Raw genomic sequence first — 19,234 nt, 5'->3', positions numbered from 1 at the left:
TAAATCTCTGTATCTACAACAAAATGTCTTTGTATATGTGTGTATACGTATGCTTACTTTGTATTAACCTTTCATTTCAGGTTGAGTATGTGTGTTGCAATATTCTTTATCATGGATGTGTTGTGATTTCAGTCCAATATTTCAGGTTGGCCTAGACCTTAGATGCAATAAAGGCCTTATATGCTCAAACCCCGATTATAATCTGAGGGAGACAAAATATTTTTTTAGCATTTCATATGCTGTCAATAGAGCTTAAATAAAGTACTATCCCAGAAGTTTCTTTTAAAAAGACTGCAGAGAAATGTTTGTGCGGATAAACGTCTCTAGAGCACGTCCTTGTGTTAGAACGACAGAGTTAAAAGCTAAAAAGCCTCTTTAAGCCGTTTGAATATTATTTTGTTCAAGGACAACAGAGGAGATAACACAAGAGAAAGCAGCGACACACACACCTCCTCTTGCTGGGGATGAAGCCGACCTCCTCCTCATCCCCCTGTGGGCTGACTCTGCAGGCCTGCCACCACTCCTCATCTCCACAGTCCAAGACATGCAACACATCTCCAAACTTAAAGCCCACGGCCTGACTCAGGAAACCACAGTCTGCTGTCTTATCATAGTCAAACAGAGCCCTGCCAAACGACAGACAGAGAGAGGGAGAACATAAGTCACGGGGAAAAGAGAGGATAAAGGAGGGCAGAGAGAGAGAGAGGGGGGTTGAAAAGGAAGAACATCAAAGGAAAAGCATGGAATTGGGTTGAAATTGAGCAACACAGACCTTTTATTTTTGGCCTCATTTCATTTTTATTCATTGGCTCCGTTTAGAATGGAACTGCTTTCTGCACACTGTGCAGTGTTGTCTGTGTTAAACAGCATGCAGTATGCAGAGATAAACATTGTTCTCACATGATCCCATTGTGTTGCAACTCACTTAAAAATGAACACTTAAATAGGGAGAACAAGATGTTAAAATTGATATAAAAAGTATATAAATATCAGTGTTCTAGTAGTATACTTTTAAGTGAACTATTTCAATGCTCCTTGGGACTAAATTGGCCCACTTTCTAGAATATAAAAGTATACTTTAAGTATTAGTAAACTTTGAATACACAACTAGTTTACATCTATGTTTTTAGTTTGTACTGCAAGTATACTAAAAGTGAACTTATAGGTATACTGATAGTTTACTAATTAAATACTTTTTATGCATTTTTAGTGCACTTTGAAGTATAGTCTCAGTAAAATACTAGTTTAGTCATTTTATACTGCAAGTATACTCATAGGTTTTCGTTACATCATACTTTAAGTATACTACTTTAAGTATACTAACATGTCCCTATTTAGGTATTAATTTGTATATATTTTGTTCATTGCTTCGTGCATTCTTTTTTACAAACACTTGAATGTGGGTAAGTTTCATAAAAAAAATAAATAGACATTTTGACCAAAAAGCTAAAAATAAAAAAAAAAGAGTTTTGATGATGATCAAAACGTAGATGGAGTTGATCAACACCCCAAAGCTTGACAGTCATTATTACCTCTTCATAAGTCAACATTTTATTCCATAAGGTTACACAGTTTGACATATCTATGGTTTTGATGCTGTTTTATGTCTGACGATTTGTTAGATTACATGTGGAAGCATCTGTTGTTTCGGTTTCTTCTTCACTTGTGTTTTAGAAATTCTGTACAGAAGATGTGTAATAGTGCATTTACCATGAAAACACAGATTCTCAGAGCACAAGTAGAGCTTAAGTATATTTAGACTTTTTCTAAGTATAAGCCTAAATGTCATTAAGTATATAAAGCACACTTCTGAGAAGTACATAAAAAGTAGATTGAAAGTATACTTTTCTATATTTTAGTTTAAAAGAAGCATACTAATAGCACACTTGAATAAACTTATTTTACGTAAGAGACAGCATTCAGTTCATTCAAAGCAGAAATGGAAGGTCAAGTTGAGTGCAGTGGATTATGGGAAGAGGCAGACAGTAGTAAAGTATTTTTACATTACTCAAGTAAATTTAAAACATTGTTGAATTACTTTTACTTGAGTAAAAGTAAGAAAGTTATAGATGTAATTAAGGAATGTTGTGCAGTAGAAAGTACAATATTATGCTTTGGAATGTTGTGAAGTAAAGTTTTATAAAGAAAAGTACAGACAATTGAAAAGTACTTTTACAGCAGAGTCTGACTCTGCATATGGTATATACACACTGCAAAAAATGCTTTTCTTACTTATATTTTTTGTCTTGTTTCCAGACAAAATATCAAAAAAATTCTTAAATCAAGAAGGATTTTCTAGACGAGTAAAAAAAAAAACAAACAAACAAGCAAACAAGCAAAATAATCTGCCAATGGGGTAAGCAAAAAAAAAAAAAAAATCTTATTTGAAACAGAAAGCAGGATTATTTTGGGCAGATTATTTTGCTTGTTTCAAGCAAAAACGCACTTAATTTTGACTTGTTTTTTTCTGAAACAATTTTTTTTTTTTACTCGTCTAGAAATTTTTTATATTTTGTCTGGAAACAAGACAAAACATTTTTTGCAGTGTAATATTGTAAGCTGGATAGTGTGTACATGCTAACTGCTGGTCCAGAGGTCTTCAATAGAATACTGAAAGACTGAAAGACTGAAGGGCTAGTGATTTGGAGTTGTAGTGTGTGTGCTGTATGTTTACCTGATATAAAATCCTCGTTTGGGGTTACTTCGTAATGTAGTTGTCCCAGAGCCCATACTGCTGTTCATCAACTGCTCTCTGAGATCGTGAATTTTAGCTTCAAATCGACTGTACTCTGCACAAACAAACACAGCTGTTAGCCAACACTGTAAAGCACAGAAGAGCTACATTTGTTAGAAATGAACCATTTGTGTCAGTTTGGGCAGTGATGTGACCTGAGTCTAAAATATCTATTCTATATATACTAGAATTTGAAGTTTCGGACCAGTAAGATTTTTAAAAATGTTCTTGAAAGAAGTCTCTTCTACTCACCAAATACACATAAGTATACAGTAAAACAGTATCATTGTGAAATATTTGATCATTTAAAATAACTGTTTTCAATGTGAATTTATTGTATTTATTCCTGTAATCAAAGCTGAATTTTTAGCATCATTACTCAAGACTTCAGTGTCACATGATGCTTCATACTGCACTTTTAAGCTTTTATTTTGATGGAAATGACATTAAAGGAAAAATCCAGCTTCAGTGAAAACAGGCTCACAAAAACGTGTCTTACTACAAATCTAGTAAAATGCTGTAATTATCTGACACGCAAATAAAGCATAACTGGTGGCCATTGCATTCCCAAATGTGCATTAAACTCATAGCACATGCAATAAACAAGTTCACTGCATTCATTCACTGTGAACTGAGCCTTTCTGAGGTGCGGAAAACACCGGATCACAAGCTGATCGCCTGAACAAAGTGCACACTTTGCTTTGAAACTCGCAGCAAAAACAGACTTAATGAACGGATTAAGCCATATTGTGCTTTCGGTTTTAGTTCATTTGCATAAAGCATATATCGTTTCATATCATCACGTGACCATGTGAGTTTTGCTATCGCGATACCACGATATTGACAATATTGTTACATCCCTACTTATTAGTGAAATAATATGCTTTAAAAGAAAATACATAATGTGACTGAATCTTTTTTGAGATTTCATTTTATGGTAATTTCAATTACATGAAAATGCATTATAGTGTAAAATTGAACTTTAAAGTGCTTTTCTCACTTCAGCTTGTCCATAAGTGCCACCTGCTGTCATAAAGTTGATTTACAGAGACTTACATACAAAAATGAACCGAATAGACTTCAGAAATCATTATAATGTGATGATTTGCTGCTCAAGAAACATTTCTGATTATTATCAATTTTGAAAACAGTTTTTTTCTGCTTAATATTTTGGGAAAAAAATGGTTATTTTTTTTTAGGATTCTTTGACGAATAGAAAGTTCAACAGAACAGCATTTATTTGAAATAGAAACCTTTTGTAATATTATAAATGTCTGTACTGGCACTGTTGATTAGAATAATGTATCCGTGATTAATAAAAGTTGTAATTTATTTAAAAAAAGAAAAAACTTACTGACCCCAAACATTTGAATGGTAATGTATACAGTACAGTGGACTCAACTTCATCCAGAATTAAAAATGTATAAAAGTGACATTTAGAAGAAATACAGCTCAAGCAGACATACAATGTGTTATTTTGACATTCCTAACAGATTAACTCTCCACTGTCCATTAATAGTTAATTTTTTGCCTGGATATAGCGAGTGTCAACTTTGAACACAGATTGTTCAGTCAGGTGTGTGTGTGTGTTTGTGTTCTGACCTTCTGGTCTGTATTGAGCGATGATAGTCACAGTCTGTCCTGCATTCTTCAAAGCAGCTGCTGCTTGTTCATGTGTAGCTGCCCGCAGATCAACACCGTTCACCTGAGAAACACATGCAGATCATTACAATCACAGATCTCACACATCTAACATATTATTGCAATATTACTGCTAAACTACATTTCAACAAGATCACAGCAGCAAATCAACACCACGTTCAATACTGCTGCGCTGCAATATGTAATTTCCTTTTCTTTATTGCATTTTAATTTTCAGATCCCTACATGCTGGCATAAACTAATCCAAACAGCTCTTAAAGGGACATTCCACCCAAAAATAAATGAATAAACTGTCATTCCGTCAATCTCAAGTCATGACTAATGGGATGGAGTCTCCATTAAAAGCAATGCAGTAACTAATCATTAAACATGCTGATTTACAGTTGAGGTCAAAAGTTTACATCCCCCTTTCAGAATCTGCAAAATGTTAATTATTTTAGCAAAATAAGAGGATCATACAAAATGCATGTTTTGTTTATTTAGTAAACCTCACCTGAATAAGATATATTTCACATAAAAGATGTTTACATACAGTCCACAAGAAAAAAAAAAAACAGTTGAATTAAAAAAAAAAAAAAAAACGACCCTGTTCAAAAGTTTACATTCCCTTGAATCTAGGAAAAACTAGAGCCGGGGTGAAAACTTTTGAACAGAATGGAGATTTGTCCATTTTTCCTATTTTGCTTAAATATCATATTTTTTTCATTTAGTACTGCCTTCAGAGGCTACAGAAGATACTTACTTTTCCCAGAAGACAAAAAAGTAACATTTACCGTTAATTTACTACCTTTAAATTCAAAAAGTTTTCACCCCCCAGCTCTTAATGCTTCGTGGTTTTTTTTCTGGAGCATCAGTGAGTGTTTGAACTTTCTGTAATAGTTGCATATGAGTCCCTCAGTTGTCCTCAGTGTGAAAAGATGAATCTCAAAATCATACAGTCATTGTTGGAAAGGGTTCAAATTAGGGCCGGGACTCGATTAAAAAAATTAATCTAATTAATCAGAGGCTTTGTAATTAATTAATCGAAATTAATCGCATTTTAATCGCATATAAATATTTGACCTGAGAACAGTGAGAAGTAAGTTTTTTCATATGGATTTTTAGTATACCATTAAATAATGACTGAATACATAAACTTAAGCAACAAAATATTGTTTATTTTTGTTCAACCAAGTCCAACAGACCAGTGCAATATTGCCATTAACTGTAGCAATAGGATACAGTGTTTCCCCTAGGTTTCCATACTTTTTTTCTCGGTACTTTACCCTACTTTGTGTAATAACGTTTATATAACATAAAACATTTATTTCAGTGAAAAAATAAATCCAAAACTCTCTATTTTGACATTTTGAACAATAGGGCTTTACAATCTTTTGCTATTTTTTTTTTAAAGAAATTCTTGTGTTTTCATTTTTCTCATAATCAAATGAAAGCATAAACATTTATTTATTTTTAATCAAATGAAAAATAAACCTTTTTAATTTTTGGCAAACAAACAAGAGGGTTGCTGTTAAAATCAATAAATAATAATAATTTAACATTTAAATAATAATCGTAGTATTTTTTTTCTACAATTAAGTGGTTAATCTTGTTGTTATATTTATTTTTTTATCATATATATTGTTTTTTGTCAATTATTTAAATAGGAATATTGTTCTGTTTCATGTTAAACCGTACTTTTATTTTGACAGGTTGCCGTGAAGTTTCTGTGTGTAAAGTATGATATGATGCTAGTTTTCTCAAATGAAATGGTAAAAGTGACACTGACAGTAGCTTTGGAGATTGAGTCTATCTGTTCATGTGAGATGCAAATGCCAAAAATTAACGAGAGCATCACGCGTGCAGTGTAAAAAAACGCGTCTCTGCCATTCTAACATAAAGAGGCAAACGGTACATGCAGGATTCATATTAAAACGGTCTTTTTGCATTTCAGTTTTCACAGACACTAGTCCATATCGCGATTTGAATTAAGTGACAGACCAACTTTTGATTTATCAATAAAAAAAATCGACGAATTTACGTGGCATTCCGCGCTATAGTAAATTCGGTTTTTATGAATGGAGTCCGCGATCCAGTCCGTGTTTTCTTGGAGGAGACATTGTAAACGCGCCCTCCTAAGATAATGGTGGGGAAAACACTGGGATATTTAGAAATATGCTAGCCTACATTTCAGAAATTCAGGTACCCTATAGGTAGGTAGACCTTCTGTAAAAGCATTGAGGTGATACTTGAGGCTCGATGTGCTGCGGTAATATGCGCATAAACGCTAGTTGGTGCTCCAGTATAATCGGCCCGCTGAAACTCATCCAGTGAGAAACGTTCCGCGGTGCTAAATTAAGTGCGATTAAAATGCGTTAAAAAAATTTAACGCGTTATTTTTGTGTAATTAATTAATCTTAATTAACGCGTTAAAGTCCCGGCCCTAGTTCAAATACACAAAAATGCTGTAAAACCAAAGCATTTGTGAGACGTCAAGGATTTTTCTGAAGAACAGCAGGCAGTTTAACTGTTCAGGACAAACAAGGGACTCATGAACAACTATCACTAAACAAATAACACAGCTGTGGATCATTCAGGTAACAACACAATATTAAGTGCTATTGTTTTCTCTTGTGGACTGTATGTAAACATCTTTAATGTGAAATATCTTATTCAGGTCAGTACTAAATAAAAAAAATAACATGCATTTTGTATTTTTGGTAAAATAATTAACATTTTGCAGAATCTGATTTGCAGACCTCAACAGTACTGACCAACATCATGGCTAGACTTAGATTCATCAGTTAAAATTCTTCACTGTAAACCAGAGCTTTTCATTTCAAACTATGATCATTCTTTTCACACATGAGGTCATGTGTATGTGTTTGCATGTTCTCACACTCAAGATCTGATCTCCTTTGCGCAGTTCTCCGCTCAGGTCCGCAGGGCCTCCTGCCAGGATGAAAGAGATGAATATTCCCTCTCCATCCTCCCCTCCAACTATATTAAAGCCCAAACCCGTCGATCCTCTGTGGATCACAACACGCCTCGGGTCCCTGAGACACACAAGACAGAGCAAGGAAATAACAGAAGGTAGAGATAAATTACAAGAGAATTCCAGGATGATAACAATCGTTTCCAGTAAAATACACATTATTTTATATATGACTGAACCTGAATTGGCAGTAAAGTGCGGATTCACCATGCATTTATGCAGTGGTGTAGCAAGTCAGCCCCGGGGCCATATGCAAAAGATTTGTATGGGCCCCCCAATCATTATGGGCTCCAACTCAGATAACTTGTTGATTTTTTTAAGTACATAACAATACGTGAGTATCAGTGGCGGCTACTGGTCTGTCAAATAGGGGAAGCTCATTTTCGGTCTACATCATAAAATTGTCTATTTATTTAAAAGTAAATTCTGCCCTACGTTCCTTTTCAAGAAAATGGTCTGTGACCCTGTCGTACCAACTAGGCGTCTTTTCCAGTGACTTTTCGTGTGCCGTTTCATATGAATGAATGATCTAAAAAAAATATTAAACTCTGTAAAAGTGAAACAAGGAATGTTGTGTATAATTGTGTGAAATGTATGATGAAAATCAAGCAATTTCGCCAAGCAAATATAAAGAAATAGGTTGCAGCAGTTTTTATTTCGACTGAACTTGAGAAATCCACGATGGGACTGAGCGGCCGCAGAGAGCGCGAACGAATAGCTTCAGCGATTCCTTATAGGACAAAATCGCTGTCAGTCAAAAGGAGATGCAATCTTTCGACAGACCCTCCAATCATCACGCAGAAGCTCAGCGTCCAGGCCAGCCCACTCCTCATTCACCCCCAGAGACGCTGAGCGTCCGTGGGCGGGACATAATCGCAGCGTTTATCCAATGACCGTCTAGTTTCAAAGCACTGAAAAAAAACGTTCAAAGCAGCCCCATTGAAGTCAATGGACGCTGGGCTTCAATGGGGAAATGCACTGTGACGCTACGGGAATGTATGAGAAGAAAATCAAGTCAGCCGACCTGCTATATCTAACTGATTCTGAACGAATTCGTCTTTGAGATGAACGTTTTCTAACGCATTTTTAGTCAATACAATGTTAATACAATAGTACGTAATTTGACCATTAATTTTGTGACATTATAGGGGAAGCTGAGCTTCCCTTGCAGTCTTAAAGAAATCGCCACTGGTGAGTATTCAGCTGTTTTATTTACGATATAAATGCTTGGAAATAATATTTAATGTTTTCAAGTCAATTTCTTATTTGTAGCACGCAAGTCTCAGCCTATAAATTCTGTCAATTTTATGATAAAATACAAACAATAAATGTGTTTTTATACTCTTTAATTTGTAGTGAGATAACTACATTCGCCTCAGATCAAGCGGCATGTGAATCAATGATCTTTTCCTTTTTAATATTTGCAGCACGAAATAACATGAAAAAATATTTGAATGCATGTTAAAAAAAACAAAACAATGTCTCATGAAATCGATCAATCAGAGTAAAAAAAGTCAATAAAATATCTTGTAAATAAGTCATAATAATAGTAATATAACATTTAGCCTACCTCAGAAAAGCCAACAAGCCTATAACTTTGCCAACATTTTTTTTTCTCATAAATCAGCCAGTTAACGGACTTGTTTTTATTGCTGTTTTTCAAGTTAAATGTGAAGACTTTTCTTCTTTTTTTGTGGAAGGCAGAGTAGGTGAATTTTTCACATAGACTTAAGTCAATATAACATGATTTTATTCCATGAATTTTTTTTTTGTTTAAATGTAGTAATTTAGCATTTTATAGAGATATTTATCATGTCTGTGAGGCAAATATTTGCTGAGATTCGGATTATTTTTGTGAAGCGCTCCTCCTCAAGACAGAGATGGCAGAAAGTGCATGTTTGTTTTCTTTCGCTGTTTTACAAAAGCACAACATTTTGTTGATATTGTGAGTGTGCACAAATAATAGCAGACCTTCTACAGTTCCGAATGATGTATTACTCGTACCTTTATGAGCAAAAATGGCATATTTTAGGTTTCCGCTGTTATTAAGAAAAAAAAAAGTGATCGCGCTGGTGCTTCCATGTCCTGCAAAGCGTGCTTTAGCTTCCACTATCCGCTCAAACGATTGGATATGCTTCTAACAGCAAGCATTTATCTAGATTAAATGTTTAAATTAATATTGTGAAATGCATCAAGTGTTTTAAGTCTATAAATGTTATTTTAGGCAAGTTGTGTTGATTTGAGATGACTAAATTAATCAAACATATTCAACTCATTGCCGCTTGGTCGTTACTTTAAAAAACTAAAGCTTGAATTTAACAAACATAAAATGGTCAAAACTTATTGCTAAATTAACTTAATAAAGAATCTGTTTTATTAAAACAGTGCAGCAAAACAGCTTTACTGAAAATACTGTTATTTCTATAATGTCTCATAAGCAGTTTTATGGCTCAGCGATATGATAATATCTGTCAGTGGCATTAATGATCAACCAGTTGAGATTTAACATTTCAGTTAAAAAAAGAAAAATGTTATGGAAGTTACAGAATAAAAAAAAAAAGTTGCAATTATTTTACAGTTCTGACTTTTTTCTCATTATTGCAAGATATAAATGTTCAATTGCAAGTCAGAACTGTGAAATATAACATGCAATTTTGACTTTTTCTTGCAGCTGAGTTTATATCTCACAATTCTGACTTGTGTTCAGAGTTATAAAGTGCAATTCTGAGGAAAGAACTCTGCTCACAATTTTGATATTTTCGTTTTCTATTTTACAAAAGCACAACTTTTTGTTGATATTGTGCACACAAATAAAACCTTATGCAGTTCCGATTGATGTATTAATCTTACCTTTATGATAAAAAATGATGGCGTATTTTAGGTTTCCACTGTTATTAAGAAAAAAAAATGCAAGTGATCGCGCTGGCGCTTCCATGTCCTGCTTACATTCTCCACACAAATGATTGGATATGAGTCTAACAGCGCACATTTATGTAGGTTAAATGTTTAAATTATTATTGTGAAATGCATCAAGTGTTTCATGTTTATAGCTTTTATTTTAGGCAAGTTGTGTTGATTTGAGAAGGCTAAATTGATCTAACATACTCAACTCATTGCAGCTGGCCGCTTGGTCGTTACTTTAAAAAACAAAAGCTTGAATCAAACATTTGCAAACATAAAATGTTCCGAACATATTGTTAAATTAACTTAATAAAGAATCTGTTTTATTAAAACCGAACAGCAAAACAGCTTTACTGAAAATACTGTTATTTCTATAATGTCTCATAAGCAGTTTTATGGCTCAGCGATATGTTAATATCTGTCAATGGCATTAATGATCAACCAGCTGAGATTTAACATTTTAGTTAAAAAAAGAAAAATGTTATGGAAGTTACAGAATAAAAAAAGAGAAAAAGTTGCAATTATTTCACAGCTTTTGCTATTGCAAGATATAAATGTGCAATTGCAAGTCAGAACTGTGAAATATAACATGCAATTTTGACTTTTTCTCGCAGCTGTGAGTTTATATCTCACAATTCTGACTTCTGTTCAGAGTTATAAAGTGCAATTCTGAGGAAAGAACTCTGCTCACAATTTTGATATTTTCTTTTGCTATTTTACAAAAGCACAACTTTTTGTGGATATTGTGCACACAAATAAAATCTTATGCAGTTCTGTTTGATGTATTAATCTTTATGAGCAAAATGATGGCGTATTTTAGGTTTCCACTGTTATTAAGAAAAAATTGCAAGTGCTGGTGCTTCCATGTCCTGCAAAGCACTCTTGAGCTTACAATTTCTGCACAAACGATTGGATATGTATCTAACAGCACACATTAATCTAGGTTAAATGTTTAAATTAATATTATGAAATGCATCAAGTGTTTTAAGACTATAAATTTTATTTATAAAAAAAAAAATCTGGTTGAAGCTTGTTTCTGTTACAGAATTAAAAACAGAGATAAAAAAGTTGCAATTATTAATTTTTTTCTCAGTATTGCAAGTTATAAATGTGCAATTGTAAGTCAGAACTGTGAAATATAACATGCAATTTAGATTTTTCTTGCTGCTGTGAGTTTCTATTTAATGCATCACTACTGTGATAGAAAATTTTATAGCCTTTGGTCGTTTTGTGTTCTAAGCCAGCTCTAAGTATTTTTCATCAGGGAGCTACTAGAAAGTTATTCCGTAATTCTTTAGTCCTTCAGTCTCTCAGTGAGGAAGCCAGAGGCACAGAACCAAATTAGATAGAGTAAACATTTTCTGCTCTAATTATGGAGAAAATCTGTGGAAATCTGGAAATAGACTCATTCTGAAAGATTGACTTATTGGCTTACTTTCATGAACATGAATCATGAATTTGCTATAATTACAATAAATATAATGAACCCTTTGGGATCAATGGCATCCATACTAAGATTATTTAAATAACTAATAAGAAATATAACATGCCTCTGAATCAGTTTTGCTTAGAGAATAAATTCCCCAAAATGACATAAGATCTAAAAGAGGCCATCAAAACAACTTTGTGTCTGCTGCTGTTTGCATCATTGGAGTGACTTCAATTTAAAATTCAATTATTAATCTCAGCTGCCAATTAATATTTATTTTACCCAATGCAGGGTTATAGTTATAGTTATAGTTAACTGAAACAATAGAAAAAAAAAATACTTGAAATAAAATAAATATGAACAGAAATTAAAAATGTAATTCCTTGATGATCTTTTTGACATAAATGCGGTTGTCTGTAGTAAAAAAAATATTTTTTTCATTTAGTTTAGGTGTGTGCTAAAAAAAAGAAAACTAAAACTATATATATATATATATAGATAGCAAGTTACTAGCATGTTGCTAGCAGGTTTCTAGCATGATTAGAGTGTTACTAGCATGCTGTTAGCATGATTAGCAATTTAGTAACATGTTTGCACATTTCTAGCATGATTAGCATTTTACTAGCTAGATTTTACATGTTACTAGCATATTGTTAGCATCATTTGCGAGTTACTAGCATGTTGCTAGCATTATTATCATGTTACTAGCAAGTTATTAGCATGATTATCACAATTAGCATGTTTCTAGAATGATTAGCATGTTACTAGCATGATTTTATTGCAATTAGGGTGTTACTAGCATGCTGTTACCATGATTAGTTAATTACTAGCATGTTTCTAGCATGAGTAGCATGTTGTTAACATGATGAGTATGTCACTAGCATGTTGCTAGCATGATTAACAAGTTACTAACATGTTGTTGGCACATTTCTAGCATGATTAACATGTTGCATGTTACTAGCATATTGTTAGCATAATTTGCAAGCTACTAGCATGTTACTAGCATGATTTTATCACAGTTAGCATGTTTATACCATGATTAGCATGTTACTAGCATGCTGCATGTTACTAGCATATTGTTAACATAATTTGCAAGCATGTTGTAGCATGATTAGCATGTAACTAGCTTGTTTCTAGCATTATTAGCATGTTACTAGCATGATTTTATCACAGTAAGCATGTTTCTACCATGATTAGCATGTTACTAGCATGCTGCATGTTACTAGCATATTGTTAACATAATTTGCAAGCATGTTGTAGCATGATTAGCATGTTACTAGCTTGTTTCTAACATTATTAGCATGTTACTAGCATGTTTTAGCATTATTAGTCAGTTATAGCATGATTAGCATGTTACTAGCATGTTTCTAACATTATTAGCATGTTACTAGCATGATTTCATCACAGTTAGCATGTTTCTACCATGATTAGCATGTTACTAGCATTCTGCATGTTACTAGCATATTGTTAACATAATTTGCAAGCATGTTGTAGCATGATTAGCATGTAACTAGCTTGTTTCTAACATTATTAGCATGTTACTAGCATGATTTTATCACATGTTAGCATGTTTCTACCGTGATTAGCATGTTACTAGCATGCTGCATCTTACTAGCATATTGTTAACATAATTTGCAAGCATGTTGTAGCATGATTAGCATGTAACTAGCTTGTTTCTAACATTATTAGCATGTTACTAGCATGATTTTATCACAGTTAGCATGTTTCTACCATGATTAGCATGTTACTAGCATGCTGCATCTTACTAGCATATTGTTAACATAATTTGCAAGCATGTTGTAGCATGATTAGCATGTAACTAGCTTGTTTCTAGCATTATTAGCATGTTACTAGCATGATTTTATCACAGTTAGCATGTTTCTACCATGATTAGCATGTTACTAGCATGTTGCATGTTACTAGCATATTGTTAACATAATTTGCAAGCATGTTGTAGCATGATTAGCATGTTACTAGCTTGTTTCTAACATTATTACCATGTTACTAGCATGTTTTAGCATTATTAGTCAGTTATAGCATGATTAGCATGTTACTAGCATGTTTCTAACATTATTAGCATGTTACTAGCATGATTTCATCACAGTTAGCATGTTTCTACCATGATTAGCATGTTACTAGCATTCTGCATGTTACTAGCATATTGTTAACATAATTTGCAAGCATGTTGTAGCATGATTAGCATGTAACTAGCTTGTTTCTAACATTATTAGCATGTTACTAGCATGATTTTATCACATGTTAGCATGTTTCTACCGTGATTAGCATGTTACTAGCATGCTGCATGTTACTAACATATTGTTAACATAATTTGCAAGCATGTTGTAGCATGATTAGCATGTTACTAGCTTGTTTCTAACATTATTAGTATGTTACTAGCATGTTTTAGCATTATTAGTCAGTTATAACATGATTAGCATGTTACTAGCATGTTTCTAACATTATTAGCATGTTACTAGCATGATTTCATCACAGTTAGCATGTTTCTACCATGATTAGCATGTTACTAGCATGCTGCATGTTACTAGCATATTGTTAACATAATTTGCAAGCATGTTGTAGCATGATTAGCATGTAACTAGCTTGTTTCTAGCATTATTAGCATGTTACTAGCATGATTTTATCACATGTTAGCATGTTTCTACCGTGATTAGCATGTTACTAGCATGCTGCATGTTACTAGCATATTGCTAACATATTTTGCAAGCATGTTGTAGCATGATTAACATTATTAGCATGTTACTAGCATGATTTTATCACAGTTAGCATGTTTCTGCCATGATTAGCATGTTACTAGCATGCTGCATCTTACTAGCATATTGTTAACATAATTTGCAAGCATGTTGTAGCATGATTAGCATGTTAATAGCTTGTTTCTAACATTATTAGCATGTTACTAGCATGTTTTAACATTATTAGTCAGTTATAGCATGATTAGCATGTTACTAGCATGCTGCATCTTACTAGCATATTGTTAACATAATTTGCAAGCATGTTGTAGCATGATTAGCATGTTAATAGCTTGTTTCTAACATTATTAGCATGTTACTAGCATGTTTTAACATTATTAGCCAGTTACTAGCATGATACTAGCATTTCGCTAGCATGGTTCGAACATAATTACCATTTTATTATTCCATGATTAGCATGTTATTAACATGTTAGCATGATTGATGTTTTAGCATGTTAGTAACTAACAAGTTACTAACATGTTGTTAGCATGAGTAGCAAGTTAAAATGAAAACAGTAAAATTGTAAAAAAATAATAATAATAATAATTCAAATCTATTAAAAAAATATATACAAAAAAAATCTAAATGTTAATAAAAACTGTTAATTAAACTATAATAATTATTGAGTATCTCAGTGATACTAAGATTATAAGAGCTCTGTTTTAAATCCTTCCCATTTATTGAAACCATCGATCGTGCAGGAACTGCTGAATTATAAGCTTCCAGTTACCTGGGTAAGTCGTCATCTCCCATCAAGCCATGCAGCACAGGAGAAAAGCGGCTTGGTGAGGTGGGAGTGAGGGCTTGTGGGTAATCCGAGGCCAGGAAGTTTGGATGTCCAAGGTCCGTGTCCAGATGTGGAGAGTACGCTGAAGAGTGAGCACACACAGGAATGAGTGAATGCTGGATTCACCAAGGACTGTCATTGAATCTTGAAAGTTATTGAAGACTTTTACTAGAAACATACTTCTCAGTGTTCCGTTTGTTGTGTACTCACTGCTTGTGAGGTCTGGTGGGTTGTAGTTGTTGGTAAGGTACAGGTTGTTTGGCTTCGCCACTCTGAGGTAGACCACCTCTGCTGTGTTCTTCAGCGCGCCCACCGCGTCCTCATGCATCACATCCTCCAGACACACATTATTCACCTGCAGATGCACAGATTGACTCTATGAGGCTAGTGTCTCTCATTAAACAGAAATGCATTATATTGAATGTGCACTTGTAGTGTACTTGAGATCTTAAAGGAACACTCCACTTTTTTTTGGAAATAGGCTCATTCTCCAACTCCCCCCGAGTTAATAAGTTGAATTTCACCGTTTTGAAATCCATTCAGCCGTTCTTCTGTTCTGGCGATATCACTTTTAGCATAGCTTAGCATAGATCATTGAATCCTATGAGACCAATAGCATCGCGTTCAAAAATAACCAACGAGTTTCAATATTTGTCCTATTTAAAACTTGACTCTTCTGTAGTTATATTGTGTACTAAGACCGGCGGAAAATGTAAAGATGCAATTTTTCTAGGCTGATAAGATTAGGAACTACATTTCCATTCCGGCGTAATAATCAAGGAAGTATGCTGCCGTAATATGGCCGAAGCAGGCGCAGTAATATCACGCAGCGCCTGAAATTAGTTCCCATTTTCCGCCGGTCTTAGTACACGATATAACTGCAGAAGAGTCAAGTTTTTATAAATAGGACCAATATCGAAACTCGTTGGTCATTTTTGAATGTGATGCTATTGGTCTAATAGGATTCAATGATCTATGCTAAGCTATGCTAAAAGTGATATCGCCAGAACAGGAGAACGGCTGAATGGATTTCAAAACGGTGAAACTCTACTTATTAACTCGAGAGGACTTGGAGAATGAGCCTATTTCCAAAAAAAGTGGAATGTTCCTTTAAAAGAATAATTGAAAAAAAAAAAAACTTGCAGTGTACTTAATGTAAACTTTTAAACTTTCATGAACATGTTTCTTGACACACTCAAGTACATTTTTATAAGAGCACTTTGCAATAATGTAAATTAAAATTTAAATGTACATTTAAAAGCTCAACGTTTTAATAATCTTTTGTGGTGCTTTAAAGAAGTGCACATATTTTGATGTGTTGACTAACATACATACATACATGTAAAGTACAATTAAATTTTAACTGTAGTGTGATATTTGACATTACATGTTAATATATTTAAAATGTACTAAATTACAGGGTTACTATAGTTAACTAAAACTGAAAAACATTTGTGTTACTTAAAATTAGCAATAACTGAAATAAAACACAAATATAATAAAATAAAGGTTTGATGTAGTAAAATGTAGTAATTGCAAACATTTTTTGCATTACACGTTGTCTAAAATGTTGTTTAAATATGCAAATGAGCCATTATTTAATGAAATATGCGCTAATTTGCATAAATTTCTGGTACAAAAACCTAAACACTGGATGAAGTCAGTTTCAAAAATCTTGTTTAAATTGTTTTGAAATATCAGAGTCAAAAGATTTTACAGAGGGACTTTTTTGGGTATCTCATTTCGTCACGCCAATTGAGAAAAAACTTTGAACAGACATGAAACACTATATTTTTTTTTATCATTTTTGGGGAAATAAAGTGTTGTATAAAATCAAGCAAATTATATATGAACAAATCCCTCTGTAAAAACCTTCAGGATACAGACAGGGATAAAAATGTAAAGTTGCAAAGTGCTACTGAAGTGGAGATTTATGGCTCAGTGTAGAAGAAAAACCTCATTTTGAGAAAACGGCCTTTAAAATGATGTATTGTAATTGAAATCTATTGACACAAATAGATAAAGTCCTATAAAACAAACACTTAATGGTGTTTTTTGGATTTTTTTCCTTCCACTAATCTGAAAAAAAAAAAAAAAAAACACTAAATGAAAAACCAAAAAGCCCAAAATCTCAAACTGAGTTTTTGCCTGCAGTGTCTCCCTTTAAACAAAAACTACTCAAAATGACAAAAATACACAACAATAATACTAAAACTTCAAACAAAAAATATAAAATCAGTCAAAATATTAATAAAATCTATAATAGTGACACTAAAATAACACATGTAATCTGCAACTTCATCATAACAATTCTGTAATTATGCAATGGCATACAAGTTTCCATAGAAAAGGCATTAAAGTATATTCTAGTTTATGATAAATGCTTGTCAGTACTTTCGTTTGCAAAGACAATAGAAGTACTTATGGATTACGGAAATTACGTCTAAAGATTTAAAGTTGTGTTTAAAGTTGCAGTTTGCAATTTCTGCATCAATAGTGGCAACAAACCTATAGAAAATGCATGTAAATCAAATAAGATAAATTTGCTTTTGCACAACCTGCCTGTAGTTCCTCCTGTGATCGGCAGGTGGCAGCATTGAAGAGCCCATTTCACACAACCCCACAGCGACAGCACAGTGATGTTGCTCCAGTTTAACACAGTCTATCTTTACACATGTCAGATCTCATCAGTGATTTATATGCGTCGTCTTACCGCCAGTATCTTATCACCGATCTGTAGTCGTCCATCTTTATGTGCCGCTCCTCCCTCGATGATCTTGGTGACATAAATGCTGTTGTCTCCAGGGATGTGCTGGTTCCCCACACCACCCGCTATACTGAAGCCTAGCCCTGAGACACAAACAACAAGGGTCACATATTCTCTTCATAAACAAAAATAATGACTTTATTCAACAATTTTTTACTTTTGTGAATGCATGACTGATAGGGAAGAAGAAATAGTTGAATAAAGTTGTTATTTAGTTTTCTTTGTGTACAAAAAGTGTTCTCACAGCTTTAGAAAATTAAGGTGGAACCACTGATGTTCTATGCCTTGAATTTGGTAATTACATTGCTTTCGGATTTTGGATTTGATCAAAAATAAATTTGTGTTTTGAAGATGAATCCAGGTCTTACGGGTTTGGAACGATATGAAGGTGAACAATTAATGACGGAATTTTCATTTTTGGGTGAACTATCCCTTTAAGACTGTGTACTTCATAACTAAGAACAACAATCCTATAAAGCATTGCAAAAAAAGTAAAAATGATTTAAGACGAGACACTGCAGGTGAACAGGGTAAAAAAAATAACTAATAGTTATCACCTTACTTACCCAGTTGATTGATTACATTGATAATTGCAATCATTTTTTGTATTACAAGTTTTCTAAAATGTTAGGTTTTAATATGCAAATGAGCTATTATTTAATAAAATATGCACTGATTTGCATACATTTGCATACAAAAATCTTAACACTGGATGTAATCAGTTTCAAAATTCTTGTTTAAATTTTTTTTTGACATATTAGAGTCAAATGTTTTTACAGAGGGAATTAGAAAATACTTAGAACAGGCAGAAAACATAGAATAAATAGAATCAAGCAAATTATATATGAACAAATCCGTCTGTAAAAACCTTTAGGATATAGACAGGAATAAACATGTAAAGTTTGATGTGTGTAAGTGCTACTAGAAAAAACTCATTTTGATTAAAATCTGTATTGTAATTGAAATCTATTGACACACATAGATAAAGTGCTATAAAAGAAACACTTAAAGGTGTCTTTTGGGTGTTTTCTTTCCACTAGTCTGAAAAAACACTTTATGAAACACCAAATCTCAAAGTTAACAGGTGCAGTGTCTCCCCTTGATAAATCAATATAAAAGAAAAAAATATAAGAGTGTTTTCAGAGTGTAATGAGATTTGATCACATCATTCACTTTGCTTCAGTGCTTTTTGATCACAGTTTCCTTACAGGGACTTTCTGATTGGTGGAG

General features: G+C 33.3%; 1 protein-coding gene across 2 annotated transcripts in view; it reads right to left on the bottom strand.

Moving 5' to 3' along the window:
- dlg4a (discs, large homolog 4a (Drosophila)) overlaps positions 1 to 19,234 on the bottom strand; it is a 72,150-nt gene that overhangs the window by 12,610 nt on the left and 40,306 nt on the right. The window contains exons 6-12 of one of the 2 annotated variants that reach the window (XM_073839541.1): positions 17,951 to 18,087; positions 15,418 to 15,592; positions 15,181 to 15,319; positions 7,275 to 7,431; positions 4,337 to 4,439; positions 2,675 to 2,789; positions 450 to 626 (exon numbers count right to left, since the gene is read on the bottom strand). In XM_073839541.1, the coding sequence (XP_073695642.1) occupies positions 450 to 626; positions 2,675 to 2,789; positions 4,337 to 4,439; positions 7,275 to 7,431; positions 15,181 to 15,319; positions 15,418 to 15,592; positions 17,951 to 18,087 (1,003 nt within the window). The remainder of the gene's footprint in view (positions 1 to 449; positions 627 to 2,674; positions 2,790 to 4,336; positions 4,440 to 7,274; positions 7,432 to 15,180; positions 15,320 to 15,417; positions 15,593 to 17,950; positions 18,088 to 19,234) is intronic. The other variant, XM_073839543.1, reaches the window with a different exon arrangement.

The sequence above is a fragment of the Garra rufa genome, chromosome 5 (genome assembly GCF_049309525.1).
Source record: "Garra rufa chromosome 5, GarRuf1.0, whole genome shotgun sequence".
Lineage (NCBI taxonomy): Eukaryota > Metazoa > Chordata > Actinopteri > Cypriniformes > Cyprinidae > Garra > Garra rufa.
The sequence above is the reverse complement of the archived record's forward strand: the minus strand, read 5'-3'. Positions and strand labels throughout refer to the sequence as shown.